The following is an 18882-nucleotide window of genomic DNA, read 5'->3' as shown; positions in this document are numbered from 1 at the left end:
TTCCGGGACTATGCTAGGCTCCACTGCTGTGCAGGAATACAATGCGAAAAAGTATATCGGCACTTGGTTCGGATAGTGTCTTGTGGGTATAGCTTTTCAGAAAATTATCAAGACACGAGAGTATGGATCACGGTTACCTCAAACTCCGACATGTTGTGATCCGAGACATGATGCTCATAAGATTTGTATCCGTGATGTATCTAGGGCTTAATTCGAAGGATTTCAAATGGGTTTCGTGATATTGACAATCTACTAACAAAGTAAGGTCATGGTAAAGGTTCTGAAAGACTTTCACACATCACGTCTTCCAGCCAATGAGATGATGCCTAAGCAACAATTGCATATCTATAGTCTAAATAAACTATCCAATTCCCATCTCTAGTCCCTAGGAACAGCAGTAATAATCGTACCCTCACACTCCCCAAACCCAACAAGCCCATCATCAGCAGTACCAGACCAGCCCGTAATAGTAATACTATCACCATCCTGGATGAACTTCCTCTCCTCGCCTCCCTCCAACTTGACAAACTGCTTCCCGCCCATCGTCTGCTCAAGAAGACTTCCCTGCGTTCCCGGCTCAAGACCAGAAATCGTTCCTGAACCGAGTAAATCTCCTGTGCGCAGGTTACATCCTGACACGGAGTGGTGGGCGATCATCTGGGGCCAGGACCAGAGAAGGTTTTGGGATGAGACTTGAGTGATTTTCGTCTTGTTACCCTTGGCAGCTGTGTCTTGTTAGTATCATTATTTTAACTGAGCTTGGTGGTGACTTACTGGTGATAGAAACCTCAAGATTGATATCAAGAATTGAGTCCTCCCTCTTCTCATCAAGATACTTCTTCGGCGGCACCTCATTCTCCAAACCCTTGCCCCTAAAGCCCTCCAACGCATCCGCCAAAACAACCCAAGGGCTAATCGTCGTCCCGAAATTCTTCGCATTAAACGGTCCCAGCGGAACATACTCCCACTGCTGAATATCCCTCGCACTCCAATCATTCATAAGAACATATCCGAAAATATACTCCTCCGCGTTATTCACATCAACAGGAGCACCGAGCTTATTCCCCTTGCTGATAAACATACCCAGCTCCAACTCAATATCAAGACGAGCACAGGGCTGGAACACAGGCTCTTTGGCTTGAGGGTTAGGAAGGACTTGGCCCCAGGGACGGTGGAGGGGTGTTCCTGATACCACAACGGAACTGGCGCGTCCGTGGTATGCAACGGGGAGATGGTTGTAGTTAGGCTGTAGAGCGTTTGCAGCGCCGCGGAACAGTGTACCCACGGTGTGAGCGTGGTTACGACCAGCGAAGAAATCAGTGTAGTCGCCGATACTAAGCGGTAAGTGAGACTGAACATCCCCGATTGGAATGAGAGCCTGTTTTCGCATGGTTTCGTTGTCCTTGAGAATCTCAGGATATGGCGTTTCTTGGCGGAAGACATCCTGGAGATAAGCGCGTGTAGCTCTGTGCACGGGTCTTCCAAGAGCAGCAAAGTCGTTGAGAGTAGTTTGAGAAAAGACCTTGAGTTGATCGGCGGGAAAGTCTGCTAGTTTGGAGAAACCGTTGTTTTGAGCGAAAGCTGATAGATCAAGAACATGTTGGCCGATTGCAATTGCGGGACGTTGCGTTGGTTCAGCGGATGTTGAGATGACGCCGAAGGGAATGTTTGCCAGTGAGAAGTGGCTCTTTGAGGGGATAGGTAGCCAAGAAGCCATTCTGAACGAAGATGTTGAGAAAGATGCGACAATTTGACAACGGAATATTTTCAGTGGCAACACCGACCTCTTATATCCTCTACAAATAAGGGACCCTCTATTTGAGATCATTATATCGCGCTGTAGAGTAGTATTAATGTCGTGATGCTTAATAAGTGCATCGCGGGGTCGTTTCGGAAATTTCCTTACTTTCCGAGATGAGGCGGATGGGTCCGGATGTATCAGCCACTCGGAAACTCGGGCTTGAACCGAAGAACATGGTTAAATAGAGCTGATTGATAAAGATTTGTTATCTACTCTTTTGAGCATGATTTGATCACTTTGAAAATGCCTGTTACCAAGTTTTCTACGCCTGAGAAGTATGAGTACCTCAATGGCTTTGATTCGTTCCACGAGTAAGTCCCGCTTTACCTTGAATGTGAAAGTCACTAATGGAGTAGATCTGAGTCTATCAAGGGAGCTCTGCCGATAGGCGCAAACTCACCTCAAAAGCCCCCCTATGGCTTGTACGCTGAGAAACTCTCCGGCACAGCATTTACAGCTCCCCGCCATGAGAACCGTCAAACATGGCTGTACCGCATCCTCCCTTCCGCTTCACACTCGACATACAAGCGCTTTAGTGATCCCTCGTCCCCAATTCTCAAAGCAAAACTGAACTATGAGCCCCAGCAACTCCGCTGGGATCCCTTCGACATTGATGAAAAAGTCGATTGGGTTCGTGGTCTAAAGCTTGTATCCGGCGCAGGCGATCCCACCGTTAAATCCGGTCTAGGAATTTATGTCTTCGCCGCGGGTCGGGACATGGACGCCAACACAGCGATGTATTCATCTGACGGCGAGATGCTCATCGTTGCGCAACATGGAGTCCTGGATATCCAGACTGAATTGGGGCGACTGCTCGTGAGACCAAATGAGATTGCTATTATTCCTAGAGGAGTGAGATACAGAGTCACGCTGCCTGAGGGACCGGTGAGAGGGTATATCCTTGAGTTGTATCAGGGACACTTTCAACTACCGGAGCTTGGACCTATTGGATCGAATTGTCTGGCGAATCCGAGGGACTTTCAGATTCCTGTTGCGGATTTTGATGAGGATACAAAGAGTACTTGGACGATTTTGAATAAGTTCAACAATGAGCTTTTTGTTGCTGAGCAGGGACATACGCCTTTTGATGTGGTGGCATGGCATGGAAAGTGAGTATCTCTACCTAGTATCACTGTTCAACGCTAACCTTCGCAGATGTGAGTAACAGATATAATTCTATGTATGGAGAGAGTATTTGCTGACAGCCACAGTCTACCCCTACAAATACGACCTAGGCCGCTTCTCCGTCATCGGCAGCACATCCTTCGACCACCCCGACCCCTCAATCTTCACCGTCCTAACCGGTCCCTCCGACCATCCCGGCACCGCCATCGCCGACTTTGTAATCTTCCCCCCGCGGTGGCTCGTGCAAGAAGATACATTCCGCCCACCCTGGTACCACCGAAACACCATGTCCGAGTTCATGGGTCTCATCTGCGGCCAATACGATGCCAAGACCGGCGGTGGATTTCAACCTGCGGGAGCTAGTCTGCATAATATCATGTCAGCTCATGGCCCGGATGCTGATTCTTTTGAGAGGGCGAGTAATGCGGAGTTGAAGCCGGTTAAGGTTGGGGAGGGGAGTATGGCGTTTATGTTTGAGAGTAGTTTGATGTTGGGGATTACAGATTGGGGGCTGGAGACTTGTAAGAAGGTGCAGCCGGATTATAATAAGCATAGTTGGGAGGAGCTCAAGGTGCACTTCAAGAGGCCATCTTAGATGCGGCGTTCATTTTTATGGCCTCTGAGAACACAGCTTACAGATTGAGGCAAATATAATGAATAAGAATAAATGTAGTTTTCTTTACAGCGATGCATGGTATTACATTGAGCTCTTATTAGATAGTGGCGTGCCGCCCCTGATCTCCCTGCTACATGCAGATTCCAAGCTCCGAGCTAGCATGATGATTTCTTGTGGAGATAGACGACGTCCACCGGGGATGTATATACTCCAATATTCAAGTGGACGCCGGCACCGTCGGTAGATTCTTTTCCCGTCCATATTCTTGTTATTGGTCATTCGGCCAATCCTGCAGTTTGGGAATCGTTTCTTATGATGTACGATCACCAGCTTATTTGCTACTGCTCTACACAAGTCGAGCCCAAGAGCAACTAGAAGTTCTCACACTAGATCACGAAGGGTCTACGCAACTGGAGTGCAGAGGTAGACGATGTCGCGTTTCCCAACATTGACAAACGTCCTAGCATGGCGATCGTCGCCTACAGCCCAGTCCCAAAGAAATACTTCATGACGTTTGAGTACTGTGGCGGGCCCCTTATCGGTGGCTGCCCAATTTACTACAAGGTATCCAAAGACCCTCTCGCCTTTGGATCTGCTAACGCGCAGTCTATCATCCCTAACGACGGACAACTGAACCCCAACGGCAATCCGCGAGTGATTTAGACTCCTGATCCTGGAATGGATGGTGAGGGAGTCTTTATCGCTAATGGCGGTAGCCGGCGAGGGTTTTTGTTGAGACAAATGCCCTTGACCCTAATGGTTGTAAGCCAGACAACGTTGGGCAGTGGGCGGCATATTCGCGCGATCTTCGAATTATTCAGACTCCTGATGACAACCCTTCCAAAGGAAAGCCCAAGCTACTTATTACAAACGGCGGAAACATGGGGTGCGATGGAAACTGCTACAACTTTATTGCTGGCGGACTTGTGGATGTTCCCAATTATCCTCGGAACTGAGCAATAGATTTATGTCGGACTTAATAGCATGAGAGGCGTGGTTGGCAGACGGTGCTCCTATCGGTTTATCTTATAGGATCTGTCAAGTGCATATACTGCCTTTTAACTAGTCTTACAATTAGTAACGAGGATCAAGGAAGGCTAAAGCTCAATTAAAATCCTGTCATTTCATCTAACTCTCTGTTGGTCCTGGTTGGTTTCATATTGCGTCACGAAGGGGCTGTGCTCTCAGCTAACGCCAGGCCTCGATACAGCATCGTTCGGCGATTGCCTTGAGCTGCAAGAAGTGCTACAAGGGTTCCAACTACAATCAATAGAGGCATGCTGTTTGGCTCGGCCAATTCGGTGAAGTCATAGGCATGCCAAGCCAACGTTTACAGAACCGACAGCATGTCCGGGGAGATCACCAATCAAACAGCTCGAACGCGCCTCGCAGGATTCTTAGTTCGTCCTTCTCAGCGCGAGAACACCCAATGTGCCCACAAATTTACATTCAGACTATAATTAACTTCCGCTGGTTGTTGGTTGCGAGGCTGACAATGTCTACCAGCGGTTAATAGAGTTTGAGAATGGCCATGCCAGTGTGCCCCACCATCCAAGTTCTCAGCGCTTACTAGGCATCGCCTCCCTTACGCTCTCTCCTTCATAATTCAAGGTAGCCAGTAGATACGATGTTGGCACATGTATGAACAGAGTAGTAACAACAGCGTTACGCAGGTCACACAGGGCTCAGATCACTGTCATTGAGCTATGTTTTCAATTGTATCTCTTCTAGGTCTTAAACCCCATGGATTTGCCTTAACCCTTTCAGCGTGTCATCTTCGAGTAATTGAGCAGCCGTCAAGCGGCTCTCGTGCTGATACGAAAGTCCACGGTATAAGAAGGATACGACAAGTTCTCTCTCCTCTGCAGTAACCTCAGGACGAAGTTGAGCGAGTCTTTCCTTCAAATCGAACTCAGGATTCTTCTGCCAATTTTGATCATACCACTTGTCCTCGCCGGGGCCCCCAATGTGGTAGGTTCCTTTCCAAGCGACTGGAAGGGGACCAAGCGCATGAACAATGGATGCGATCACTGATGCGTGACCCCAACCTTGGAACAAATACGTTCCTGTGTACAACTGAAAGAAGATGCACATATAGCTCCAAATGTCAGAGCCGTAAGATGGGCTGGTGTTGTGTACTCGCTCAGGGGCGCAGTACGTAGCGGGAGATTGCATCTTCTGGGCGGGAGTTCCAACTTTGTGAGCTAAGCCAAAGTCGCCAAGGACAATGGTGTCCCCTATGAGATCCTCATCGGGTTTCATCGGCATGACGAGTTCGCCTTCCTTCCACTGCTCAGTCCACAAACTCATCTTTCTTGGTCGTCCAATCTTCTTGTACTTTCCGGTTTTGGCGCCCTTCTCAAGAGCGCGTAGGCTGTACATGATGTTGGCAGTGTTAAGGTCTGTTTCGCAAGTTAGCTGAGCCAGTGTCGAGATTGAATGAGCTCACCTGCGTGCACGATTTCAGCCTCATGAAGTGCTTTCAAGGCTTTTAGTAGCTGTACCGCAAACGACAAGCGAGTGGCAGGGGGCTTATTCTTCGGCGGGTAATTCCTGAGATTTGGTCCTTGCATGGGAAAGACCATGACCCGGTGCTGGCCATGGGGACTTGGGAGAGTGAAACTCGTGCGATAGAGCAGTAAGTATGTCAAGTCCTTAACAGCGCCAATTATTTCGCTCTGTATACGATACTCGTGGTCTTCTGAGTTCCCTAGCATCAGAACCTTCAGGGCAACATCTTTCTCCTCAATCGTATCATACGCCATCCAGACAGTGGAAAAACTACCATGGCCTAATTTATGGATGATGCGGTATCGATCAACGATGATCTCACCGATAGAGAGAGGATAGCAGACCCCGCGCGGATAAAGATTGATATCCTCGCAAACGAATTCCACATCACCTTCATCGTCAGAGTCGACAAAATCGCCCCAGTCTTCAGAGCTGTCGCTGTCGCAAATCTGATCACCTGCTTTTGCCGCGTTTTGAGTTGGGTAATGGGACTCTAAGTCCGAGGCAGAGTTTTGATCCATGTTCGCTTGGAAAGAAATGCAAATAAGATGGAAGGGAAATGTTGGTGTTGGTTGGAAGCCAGGAAATATGCTGGAAGAAAGTGTACGTGCGCGTCGCTTATCTAATCGGCTTTCAAACTGTCATTGGCCAGTTGTGGGGCTAGTGGTTGGCGTAACGCTGGCCAGCAGTGCGCCCAACAACATGGCCTTTATGGGTCTAAACCGCCTGGCCATGTTAAGCGCCCGTAAAGATGATGTCTTTTTTGGAAGTCTTGTTGGTTCTAAGAGGTACGTATGAGAATCTACACACAAGCTCCCCCCCAAAGGCTATGAGCTATGTATATAAACCTTTGGCAGTCTACCTCGGACTTTTGGAAAATTCATAGAGTCAACAAAGAACAGTACATTTCCTATCATATACAATTCTACATATTGGTTATAACATAACAACCTTTTATACCCAAGTCACTGCACGACTAGCCAGCTTCGTCATATTTGCCAAGACCTACCACCTACGAACGACATGTCTTCCTACTCTAATTCCCTCTCTCCTAGCTCATGGGATGGTTCCATTGGCTCCATCCGCATCCGTTGGTCTTCAGATGCCCCGAGCAGGATCGAAGAGCATGTTGGAAATACCGGTGTGCCTGTCAGCACAATCAAAGCTATGAGCGAGCATTTTGCCCATGCTACAGCCCAACGAATCGGCAGTGATCAGATTGTTATTCAGTGAGTGTCTCAACTGTGTTTTTCGACGCTCGCTTAGGTCTGACTCTTTCTTTCTTTCAGTGGCTCGCCGCACAGAGAGTCTCTCAACAGTGCAACTGGAGAGATATCTCAGGATGACTTACACATCAGTGCCACCGCGACCGGTGGAGGTGCAGGTCAGAATAAGGTTCACATCTACCTCTCCGGTGTTGGACAAGGCCCCACGGCCTATAACAATGTTCGAGTCAGGGGCGAGACTGTGCTGAAGCGCAACAAGAAGAAAGGTTACACACTTGACCAAGCCAATTCATACGGATCTGTGAGCCTAGCAAGCGGCTCTGTAGCAACAACTACCAACACCTCGGGGGGCTCTGGCACACAGTCTGCCCCGTATTCTGATTGGACATTAGATGCGGCGAGCAACAGATATAAGCGGTATAACTACGCTAGAAAGGCGTGGGAATGGACTGCAGTTCCGGCGGATGCCGGAGGGTCCCAAGGGGCATCAAGCTCATCTGGACAGACAAAATATTCCGGTTGGCAGTTGGACACAACCTATAACAGATACAGGAGGTTCAATCACGGGACTCAGAAATGGGAATGGCAGTAGAGGCCTCTGACTTTCTAAGTCATGACAATGTTAGGGGAGTTTGATATAACTTTAGGCAAGTTTAAACTAAACTTGTATGCTTTCAGAGGCATTTTACATGAATTATATATATTTATATAATTGAACAAAGATCAGTAGACCTTTAGACTAGTCAATATATTACTTGAATTTGCAGTAATAAGTCTTCTTGCTATTTGGGATCTGCCGCAAACTATTCAGAGACGGCTAACTGCAACCAGGGATAGGTGAGCTTATGCGAACCAAAGAGACAGTGGCTCGATCTAATAACTCAATCCAGATCAAAAAGAACTCCGGGCATCGGAGCCGAAACGGCGATGTAACCTAACATTCGGAAACTTCAAGGTCTCAATCGAAAGCATCTAAGATCTCATGGAAATAACGCTTTCCCCGCAACGTATCCCGCGGAGCCCATACGGCGTTTCCCGCCTCGATTTTCTTTCATCTAAATTATCACCCGCCCAAAACCCAATTAACGGCAGCCCCAGATCCCCAAGTTCGGCGAAGTCAACTGTCATGCGCCCCGGTGTCACCTAAGCTCCCCACTGATCTAAACCCCTTCAAGCAGGTCGACACGCTCAGACTCATGTTTCTAGCAGGTCGACCCATTGAGAAGTTCGACGCGCCGAACCCTCTAGTGCAGAACTGCTGCCACTTTCATCATAGTCTCGATCCCCCTCATGTTGATAAGGCCCTGTAATTCCATTCCATTACGATTCATCTTTCATAACATTTCTTGCAATATCATCCTTCCTATCATCATTCTTATCATCTGTGGGCGTAATCATGTCTTCAACAATTCTCACCAACGGTCGCTTCATCGGCGATGATGACTCGTACCGAGAGTGCATGATCATCGAGGGATCTAAAATCGCTTACGTCGGATCTACAGACGACAAAAGAGTCCAAGACGCAAAGTCACAGGGCGCAGAAATTCTGGACCTTGATAACCGCGTCGTTCTCCCTGGGTTCATCGACAGTCACGTCCATCTTCTATTCTTCGGTCTTTCACAGCAGAAACTCGATCTCGGAGGCTGTAAGTCCCTACAAGAAATTCGACAACGGATAACAGACTTTGCTGCTGCCAATCCTGACCTACCCAAGATTCTTTGCAGAGGATGGCTTCAGTCTGCCACAGATGGAATTGCTCTTGCGAGTATGATTGATGATATTGACCCACGACCTATTTTCATCGATTCAAACGATCTTCATTCAGCGTGGTGCAACACTGCTGCTTTGAAAGAACTCCCAATTGATGAGATCAAGTCAAAGTGCCCTGAACATATCACATGCGACGAGGACGGCAAACCAACTGGACTCTTGGCAGAACTGGCTGTCACAGCATTTATCTGGCCCTTTCTGATCCAATCACTCTCAATGGAGGATAAGCTTGAAGCCCTGGAACGAGCTGTCGAAGCTTATTCTGCAGAGGGATACACTGGCGTTATCGACATGGCGATGGATCAAGTAGCTTGGGAAGCTTTGCAGACCTTACGAGAGAGGAAGGGCATCAATCTTCACATCGCAGCTCATTGGTTCCTTGCATACGAAGCAGATGAGAAGGCCCTCGATGAGCAGATCCAAAAAGCCATCGACATGCACAGCAAATTCCATCCTTCGAAATCGCCAGAATTCTGCATCGTCGGCGTCAAGCTCATAAGCGATGGTACAGTCGACGGCTGCACAGCCGCATTGTCATATCCATACGGCGAATCAACTGATCTGGTGGAACCTCTATGGCCCGGCGAGGCAATGAACCGCGTTTTATCACAGATCACAAAGGCCGGCATGCAATGTGCCATCCACGCCATCGGCGACGTAGCAGTCTCCCAAGCCATCTCCGCCATCGCAAGCACCAACAATCCCACCGCGCGCCACCGCATCGAACATCTAGAAATGGCCACCCCCGAAGACGCCCTCCGTCTCGGCAGTCTAGGCATCACCGCCTCCGTGCAACCCGTTCACAGCGACCCCGCCATTCTAGAAGGCTACGAAAAGCTCGTCAAACCCTCCGCGTGGAAACACTGCTTCCCATATAAAGAATGTCTCGACGGACAAGCAAACGTCGCGATTGGTACAGACGCCCCTACGGCGCGACACCTGCCGTTCCCGAATCTGTATAATGCTACGACGAGAAAGTCGGCGCTGGAGCCGGAGAGGGAGACAGTTACCAATGGGGATAGTGCGTTGACGTTGGAACAGGCTATTAGGGGGGCGACGTATGGGGCTGCGTATTCGAGATTTGCGGAGGGGTGGACGGGGAGATTGGAGAAGGGGTTGAGGGCGGATTTTATGATACTGCCGCGGGTTGTGGAAGTAGATGATTTGTTGGAGATGAAGGTTGATGAGACGTGGTTTGGGGGTGAGAGGGTTTATAAGAAGTAGTTTGAGTAGATGTAGAATAGATGTACAACACTGAACCTGCGATATTATAATGAGAAGCATGATGAAAATATCTCGAGATGGGCTCTTATCTCAGCCTCAACCCTATGTCTATGCAATGACGATGCCCCCTCGGGCCGACCAACCACTAATTTCTGCTACCCCAGACCGCCCCATTCCGTTATCACTCCAACACCAACTCCCCGTAGCTTATCTCCAACTCACCCATCAATATGTCCCGCTCAAGAAACGGCTGCTCAACATGCAAAAGGCGCCACCGGAAATGCGACGAGACAAAACCATCATGTCGTGAATGTCAAAAGAACAACATAGACTGCGAAGGCTATGCTTTGAAGTTACAGTGGGATGTAGGCGTTGCGTCGAGGGGCAAACTCACGGGTTCTTCACTTCCTGTTCTAGGGACTGGTAGTGAGAGGAAGAGGCAGAGGGTGGAGATTGATGGTGTGGAGGGGCCTTTTGGGCAGTTCCAGGCCTTGCCACTGGGTGATGTTGAGAATAGCCCGGTGTCAGGTTTGATGGATATGCAGTACCCTGTGATCGAGACTGAAGAGCCGCAGTGGTTACAACGGAGAAGTGACCATGAAAAGCATCTCTTCAAAGAATGTAAGCCACCCACCAACCCCAATACCTCCTACTAAACAACCAGTTATACAAAAAACCGTATTCCTCTTCTACTCCACCTCCACAGAAGATCCATTCCCTCTTGAACTCCAACGCCTCGCCCTCCAAAACGAACCACTATATCTCGGCCTAATCGCCACACACGTATACAACACCAACCCCCGGAACCCTCCACCGTTATTCCACGATCTATGTAATCAAAGCCTCCGTCTTTTTCGCGAGCAGCTAAGTGGGTTTGATGGGACGTTAGATGAGGGATTGATTAATGCGGGTGTATTCCTCTGCACACTCCACGTGAGCCCCCTTACCTCTCCCCAGGGTTCATGAATATTAACTGGGGACGGGTGGCAGCTGTTTCAAGGAATTCCATGGACAGCGCATCTGAATTCCATGATGTGGGTATACCATCTCTTCCCACAGTCCAAAAACGCACATCTCATTGGAGATCTGGAATATCGCTTCTCGCTTGAGGCCATGGCGATAATGGATATTCCCACTTTTGTCCGTGGACGCGATACACCAACCCTTGGAATCTGGGGTTTTCTGCGCTCCGCTCAAAAAGCGTCTTTAACGGGACTTGTCGGCGGTGTCGAAAGTGTCTCAGGCTTACCGCGAAGCCTTCTCGATATTTTCGGGAGAATGGCACATGATGATGTGGAGAAGGACTTTGCAGATTGGGAAGGGCACGAGGGGTCTATTCCGCACGTTCATCTCTGGGAGGCCTTTCGGATATCGGGAATCTTGATTTCTCGACGACAAAAGCGCACACCAACTAATTCACCATCTAACGAGATGCTAGTATGTCGTTTAGTAGCTACCCTCGACGCATTATACGAAACTCGCAAACGCGAAGAGTATGCGCACATCCTCGCTACAAACAGCATGCTATATCCCTACACCGCAGCCCGTCTCGAAGTAACAATTCTCCAAACACGACCATCCTGGGTACGCATGCTGCGTCGCTGCGGAAGTATCTGTGACGCATACCGCGACACGCCGAATGCGATAATTTTAGAGGAGATACTAGATAAGGCGTTGGAAAGGGGTGATAATGAAGTTGATCTTGATAGAGAGACGAAAGCGAGAGGTGTAGAGTTGAGTTTGTTCTAGACTAGGCTAGGCTGTTTTAGGATGGTCGACACGCGGCCAATGAGATGTTATGTTGATTGGGTGGACCTGCTGTTTGGATGCTAGAGGCATCGGTGTTTTGCGGGGGGGGGGGGGCCGATGGTGTTGGTGAAAGATTTTGATGGGATGGGGGAGACCGGGTTTGGGGTGATAGGGGATTGCTATAAATTTGGGGTATCCTCAAGGGCTGTAAGAGCCCAGCAGTCTTGAACTAGAGACAAAAGACCATCGCTGTCATAGGTGCTGGTATCTCCGGACTGGGTTGCGCAAGACAGCTTGCATCTCTCTTATTCTTTGCTTTTCTATTCCACTATTTTGGCAAAGATGGATAGCGAGCTGAGTTTCCCCCCCTGGGACTTCCCGTCTCCTGAGTCAGTTGCATCACCATCAACCGAGATACATTGGTACTGACACACTATACAGGTCGCTCTGAGATCATCCTCGTTCCAACACCTTCACAAGACCCCAATGATCCATTAGTCAGTTCCCCTCTCCCCTCAGCATCTCATCTAACCATCCCCAGAACTGGAGCAAAGGACGAAAATCATGGAACTTCACCCTCGTTCTCGCCGTAACAGTAGCATTCTTTTCAGCGTACGCCTCCCCCCACTCTCCCATAACCACCTCTCCCCATTATCCCCTTCATCACTAAAATCCTCAGCATCGTCATGCAAATGGTCCTCTGGCAACAAATGATCATCGACATGCACGTAACCTACGACCAACTCAACTACGGCGTCGCCTTCAACTCGGCTGGTCTCGCCCTCGGAAGCTTTCTCTTCATCCCACTCGCTCGAAAATACGGTTCGCGTCCTTGCTACATACTGTCCACTGGTCTTATGGCTGCTGTGTCGTGGTGGAGTGGCAGGATGGAGACGGTTGGGGAGATGTATGTTACGAATTTCCTGTCGGGGCTGGCGGCGAGTATTAATGAGACCATATCCGAGATCACGGTCAGTGGTATTCTTGTAGGGACGGGTGGAAGTATACTGACTGATTAGATTGCGGACTTGTTCTTTGTTCATCAAAGGGGTACTGCCAATGGGTTTTACATCATGGCTGTCATGGTAGGCCAATTCGTCTGTCCCTGCATTGTGGGCGTTCAAGCAGCTGCTCAAGACTGGCGGTGGACATACTACACCACCGGCATCGTCCTAACCATTCTCTTCCTCCTATTCATCTTTTTCTTTGAAGAAACAAAGTTCATCCCCGTCACTGTTGGCGAAACACGCAACACCTCAAGCCAAGGCCCACCTACACTCAAAAACTCCAAAGATTCCTCAACTCAAGCAGACGTCCAAGACTCAGACTACACCTCAGAAACCCATTCCCCAAGACTTACATACAAACAAAAAATGCGCTTCATAACACGCACAGACGAACCTCTTTGGAGAAACTATCTCGTCCCCCTGAAAATGTTTCTCTTCCCGCATGTTCTCTTCTCAGCGCTTCAAGTAGCCAGCTGCGTCGCCTTTCTTATCCTCCTCACATCTTCTATCTCCATGATCTTCTCCGCACCGCCGTATAACTTCAACACAGCTGGTGTAGGGCTCATGTCGCTTGGGCCGTTTGTAGGGAACTTCTTGGGGAGTGTTTATGGTGGTGTGCTGGGGGATTGGGTTGTTGTTCAGTTCGCGAAGAGGAATAAGGGGACTTTTGAACCGGAGATGAGATTGTATATTTTGCTGTTGCCGGCGCTTCTTATGGGTGGGGGGCTTGTTTTCTTCGGAATATCTGCTGACAAGGTGAGTCGCATTCCCATTGTGAGATTGTTTCGTTGACTAATTCGTTAGGGTTGGCACTGGATCTACCCCAGCATTGGAGGCGCCATGTTTGGCTTTGGTATGGCATCCATGATCGATATATCATGCACAATCGTCATCGACATCTACCAAACAGTCAGTCCACTGAACGAAATATTCAAGGCAATCACTGACAATGACTAGCTTACAGCAGAAGCCTTCATCTCCGTCACATTCATCCGCAACATCCCTTCCATCGGGGTACCATTTGGAGTCGTTGGCTGGATATCATCCATCGGCATCTCAAAGCTCTTCATCATCAGCGGATGCGTCGCTACCGGTGTCTGTCTACTATTCATACCTTGTGCCGTTTGGGGCAGACGTGTTCGTGAAAACACATGGCAGATGTATGAGTCTGTACGGGAGTTGAAGGGAGCAGCTCGACACTAGTACCATTTTGCGCGATAAAATTATAGCTAGAGGCTTCGAAAGTTGATCTCTCATTCTATCATTCGCAGTAGCCGCCATAGTCGGCATAGCAAATCTGGTTAGAGCTGCTATACCTCATGTAGATATTCGTGTTGCCGATCGGGTTTTCAAGTCATTTGCTACAAGTCCATCTACTCCCCGCTCCATTGCAGCAAACGGAAACAAAACGCCATTACACGAAGAGGCTGGGTTGCAGCCCAGAAAAATAACAATTGCTCGAGAAGAAGGACGCACAGATTTCCCTTATGAAAAGGATTATGGGACAGGAATAGAGCTCGTGAAGTTGCTAGTAAGCCGGCAACTAGATTCCTACAGCAAGGATGACAAGGGCACACAGCGGTCTTGGATTACTTACGTCAACCAGGTCAGAGGGGCAAGCAAACCAAACTAACTAATTATTGGAAAAATACCTAGTCTTATTATCCTTTCTTATATATATATATATATAAAGTTTCATAGTAGTTCTCCTTATCACAATCTGGCAACAACATCTCTTGGTTGCTCATAACCTTACTCAAGATCCAGCAGCTCGGACAAATCACTGTCATAGCCATCATCGTCATCAAGCTCCTACTCCAGTCCATACGTCCCTCTAGCCGCCCTCGGCGTAGAATCTCCAATCCGCTTCTGATAGATCTCTTTTATTTAATATCTTCCTCGCCTTAAGTAATCTCCTGTGACTGATGAGCCATCTATGATATTCTTGAGTAAAAGAAATCAACATTACTTTATGAAGTGGCGGAACGGCCTGGAGCATCGAGAAATTCTCCAGCTCTAACTACCTAGATTCTAGCTTCAAGGTCCCACAAGTACTCCAGGCAGCCATGACAGCGCCAAGAAGCTTGTGAATCAAGTAGACGGTGCTCGGCTGTGTTGGTAAGACTGCTGAAACGCGTACCCATGTTGTTGCACCAAATGAAGTGAGGAATGGCCGGTGCGGTGGAGAAGCCAATTCGGCCATCAGAGGGTTTGACGCGCTCCTACGACTCCTGTTCTCAAACCGACCAAGAAACGGCGCGCAACAAACAGGTCCAGATTATGAGCAGCCAACTGCAGAGCCGCACCCACAAGAGCAAAAATTGAGCCGCCAAAGACGGGCAGTCGACGACCCCAGTGATCTACTATGTATTTTACCTGATAAAATGCAAGCATCGGCAGTATGGGCCACAAGCAGATAGACAGACACAATAAGCATTGAACTTGACCCCCAAGCATATCATTTAATGTCTATATCTTAAGGCTGTATATCATAACTCTCCACTGCTAAACAACCCCCAAGCGCCATTGTGGCCTAATTACATATGGTAAAGGGATATCCAATAAAGTCCATAGCGTTCTAGGCGCCCATAAGACGGGGGAAGACTGCTGCTTCCATTTCATTAGTATTTCTCCAAATACCAAATTCCTTTCCGTCGTCTACTTTTTTCCAGTTGTCCCGTACCGTCTTAGGCGTCCATTCCTCCCCGGCAGCACCCTGGAAGCCATGCGTCTCAGCTACAAAAATGCGAGTCACAATCTTTCCCATAGCACCAATGGTCTCGCCAGTAATCTTGCAATCTTCATGTACAAGCCATACAATTGCAGGAGAGGGGACGAACTGCTTCATGAGTTCCTGACCCTGGTTGGCCTCATTGTTCGCCATGATTTGGTCGGTGAATCCAGCTGTGGCGACAGCATTGACAAAGATGTTGTACTCCTTGCCCTCAACGCAAAGAGTCTTAGTGAGCCCGATTAAGGCAAACTTGGCAGCTCCGTAACCCGAATCTAGGCGGAGTTCTCACAAAGACTCCGTGCAGATGAATCTAAAATCCGCACCCAACAGTATCAGCTATGAGCTAGGGTTATACTAGGTATAGCAGGTATATACTACTAGTAGTGTCATAGAAGCCTCTATATTAGCAAAAATATACTTAAAAAGTAAATAACTTCGTTATAAGTTTATACTAAATCTTCTTATTATACACTCTTAGGCATAATAGAAGTAAGCTCTGTTAGCTAGGCGTATAAAGTTATAGATCAAGGGCAGGGGTCGCGGCGTGATAAGGTTAGTCGCCTCCTTTCCTCAAGTCTTATTAGTAGTTTTTTAAGCCTTTATGTAAGAAGCTAGAGTTTCTAGTAGCTATCGCACTTCGATTATTCTTTAAGTATCTTTAGCTTTAATTGGAGATAGTAAGTACTAATAGTCGCAGAGATGCAGCACAAGCGGGCTATATATCTATAATGCTAGTGGTTTTTCCAGATCCTTTTCAATTCTATATAAGACAATGCTAGTAGAAAGCCCAAGGATTCCGCCACCCACATTCCATTCCTTTTACTGTTATCGCGCAGGTCAGTCCAGCAGCATAACAGCATGTAGTAAAAGCTATCAACCCCCAATATTCACCATTGCAGCGAGATAAGATCTCACCAGCAATCGGTATTCCTGTGAGAGTCCTGCGAAGATCTCGTGTCAGTCTTCATGTCATCTAGGATCCGGTAGTGGGAATAAGGACTCACCCAAGACTCACAACTGTATAAGCAGTCGCGTAGTATCTTCCATAATGTTCTGTTGCACATAACTGCCCGATGCAGACGGGTGTGAGACTAATACCGCTGCCACTAAAAAAGCCAAAAGTACAGCTGTATATCACTAATAGTGGTACGCTTCCCGACGCTGGCAACCATAGGCAAATGTTGGAGAGAAGGCAGAGGGCAACGGTGATGATCAAGACGTTGAATCTTCCCAAACGGTCAGCGAAGTAACCGGGAAGCACGCGACCGAAAAATGAGCCAGCGTTCATGATGGCAAGAAGCTGATATGACAACTTGGACGGTACTTCATGGGCCAGCGCGTATGAGGAGATGTATGAGATTGGAATGAAGATTCCCCATTCCACAAAGAAAACGGCGAGAGTCGTCATGAGAAATGGAATGTTGCGAAAGATTCGAAGATCTGGAAGGATATTCTCTTTCGAAAATGGCTTCGTAGGTAGGTGAGATGTAATTGTGACACAAGCAAGACCAAGGGAAATCAGCCATACAAGAGCAACAACACGCGTTGCCCAGGCAAAGCCGATCTTCCCAAAGAGACTCTCGAGGGTGAGAGGAACAATAATACCTCCTACCGCACCACCCCCTGCTGCGATTCCTGTTGCGATTCCTCTCTTCTCGAAGAAGAAGTGACTGACAGCTGCTATGGCAGGCGTGAAGACAAGCGACGTTCCCAAGCCTCCACATATGCCAAAGGATAGCATGAAATGCCAGTACTCGACGCAAAATCCAAGGCTGACCATTGTCGCAAGTATCAAGATAGAGCCGAGAAGAACCAATGATCGAGGACCTCGGGCATCGAAGATGGGACCGACCAGAACACCGCAAAAGAAAGTTAGACAAGTATAGACGCTGAAGATCCAGCCGATTTTTCCAGAGTCATATTCTTGCAGTTGGTGGGTTTCCAAGTAGGCCTGAAATGAGCCCAGGGAGTTGACAAGGCCCAGACTGGCGAGTAGACCCATGAAGCTGCCAAGGACGCAAAGCCAGCCTTTGAGGCCACCTTCAGGGAACCTATCAGCAGTTTTATCATTCGGAGAAGTGGCTGGAGGAGGTGCCTCCTGGTCGAGTTCATTCTCACTTTGCTTTGATACTGTGTCGCTGGGGCCTGGCGTGACGAACTCTGGAGATGCCACCATGTTTGCTTTGATGATAGCGTGAACAGTATTTGGGTAGGTGTAAGAAATAAATGATGATATACACGTTTTGAGTAGAGTCGAAACTTGGGATTGTCTTTGGTGTCTGTAAAACTTTCAATCTGTTATTTCTATAAATGTATCATAGTTATGTACATGTGTTATCTACATGGAGTTGTTTAGAATTAAATCGGAATTGCGAAGGGCCGGAAAAGAAAGCTGGTCGCCCCTCGGGGAAATGGTCGGAGATAATGCCATCGGCGAAATTACAGGTGGCAATAGCGGATATCATGCGGGGATCTTTAGTCTTTGTGGAAACCATAAGTCATGACCTTCAAGGCCTAACTGGTGCGGCTTTTTATAAAGTCGCCCTGTTCTTGAGTTTGCATCGTGCTTCAGACCGTTTCCCGCTACATCTCTACTTGTTTTACAGCCTACAACGCTTGTCATGTCCACGGACGACTGTATCTCGCGCCGCGCCGTCGGATATCTTCCAGAGGCCCCCAAGTTCTTCGATGTTCTCAATGACCTGTGGCACCCCGAAACAAATCCCAATGGCGTCCTCAATCTCGGGCTGGCTGAAAATGTGTGTCATCGTTTGTGGATAAAGTCACTTCAGCTGACAGTGTAGGGCCTAATGCAGACAGAAATGACCGAATTTATCAACTCCCATGTACGAACCTTCTAGAGCATAGCATAGATGATATGAAGTAAGCTAATATTCGTAGCCTTGTGCTAGCCCTCATGCATTGACATATGGCGACGGGTTCACTGGCTCCAAGCAGCTGAAGAAGGCTTGGTGTCAGTTGTTGAACAAATACTCCAACCCTTGCATACCGATAATCCCATCGCACCTGCATGTTACACCGGGAGTAGGCAACGCTCTCGAATGTTGTGCTTGGTCTCTCTTTGACCAAGAAGATCAAGTGCTTGTCGGTCGGCCTT

The 18882-nt window shown here is 48.3% G+C and overlaps 6 protein-coding genes across 6 annotated transcripts; 3 read left to right on the top strand and 3 right to left on the bottom strand.

Moving 5' to 3' along the window:
• Positions 1-378: 378 nt before the first annotated feature.
• J7337_006453 (uncharacterized protein) lies at positions 379-1717 on the bottom strand (the record flags this gene model as incomplete). Its single annotated transcript, XM_044824116.1, has 2 exons — positions 379-725; positions 775-1717. 2 exons carry the CDS (start codon positions 1715-1717, stop codon positions 379-381), a joined length of 1290 nt encoding a protein of 429 aa, XP_044679773.1.
• Positions 1718-2044: 327 nt separating this feature from the next.
• J7337_006452 (uncharacterized protein) lies at positions 2045-3521 on the top strand (the record flags this gene model as incomplete). The annotated part of the gene is made up of 3 exons (XM_044824115.1): positions 2045-2112; positions 2158-2819; positions 3013-3521. 3 exons carry the CDS (start codon positions 2045-2047, stop codon positions 3519-3521), a joined length of 1239 nt encoding a protein of 412 aa, XP_044679772.1.
• Positions 3522-5276: 1755 nt separating this feature from the next.
• J7337_006451 (uncharacterized protein) lies at positions 5277-6574 on the bottom strand (the record flags this gene model as incomplete). The annotated part of the gene is made up of 2 exons (XM_044824114.1): positions 5277-5944; positions 5992-6574. The coding sequence occupies 2 exons, from the start codon at positions 6572-6574 to the stop codon at positions 5277-5279; spliced, it is 1251 nt and encodes a 416-aa protein (XP_044679771.1).
• A 181-nt stretch (positions 6575-6755) lies between these two features.
• J7337_006450 (uncharacterized protein) lies at positions 6756-7871 on the top strand (the record flags this gene model as incomplete). Its single annotated transcript, XM_044824113.1, has 3 exons — positions 6756-6841; positions 7034-7282; positions 7343-7871. The coding sequence occupies 3 exons, from the start codon at positions 6756-6758 to the stop codon at positions 7869-7871; spliced, it is 864 nt and encodes a 287-aa protein (XP_044679770.1).
• Positions 7872-8675: 804 nt separating this feature from the next.
• J7337_006449 (uncharacterized protein) lies at positions 8676-10274 on the top strand (the record flags this gene model as incomplete). The annotated part of the gene is made up of 1 exon (XM_044824112.1): positions 8676-10274. The coding sequence occupies one exon, from the start codon at positions 8676-8678 to the stop codon at positions 10272-10274; it is 1599 nt and encodes a 532-aa protein (XP_044679769.1).
• A 5334-nt stretch (positions 10275-15608) lies between these two features.
• On the bottom strand, positions 15609-17940 carry J7337_006448 (uncharacterized protein; the record flags this gene model as incomplete). The annotated part of the gene is made up of 3 exons (XM_044824111.1): positions 15609-16036; positions 16680-16705; positions 16769-17940. The coding sequence occupies 3 exons, from the start codon at positions 17938-17940 to the stop codon at positions 15609-15611; spliced, it is 1626 nt and encodes a 541-aa protein (XP_044679768.1).
• Between the last annotated feature and the right edge of the window lie 942 nt (positions 17941-18882).

The sequence above is a fragment of the Fusarium musae genome, chromosome 5 (genome assembly GCF_019915245.1).
Source record: "Fusarium musae strain F31 chromosome 5, whole genome shotgun sequence".
Lineage (NCBI taxonomy): Eukaryota > Fungi > Ascomycota > Sordariomycetes > Hypocreales > Nectriaceae > Fusarium > Fusarium musae.
The sequence above is the reverse complement of the archived record's forward strand: the minus strand, read 5'-3'. Positions and strand labels throughout refer to the sequence as shown.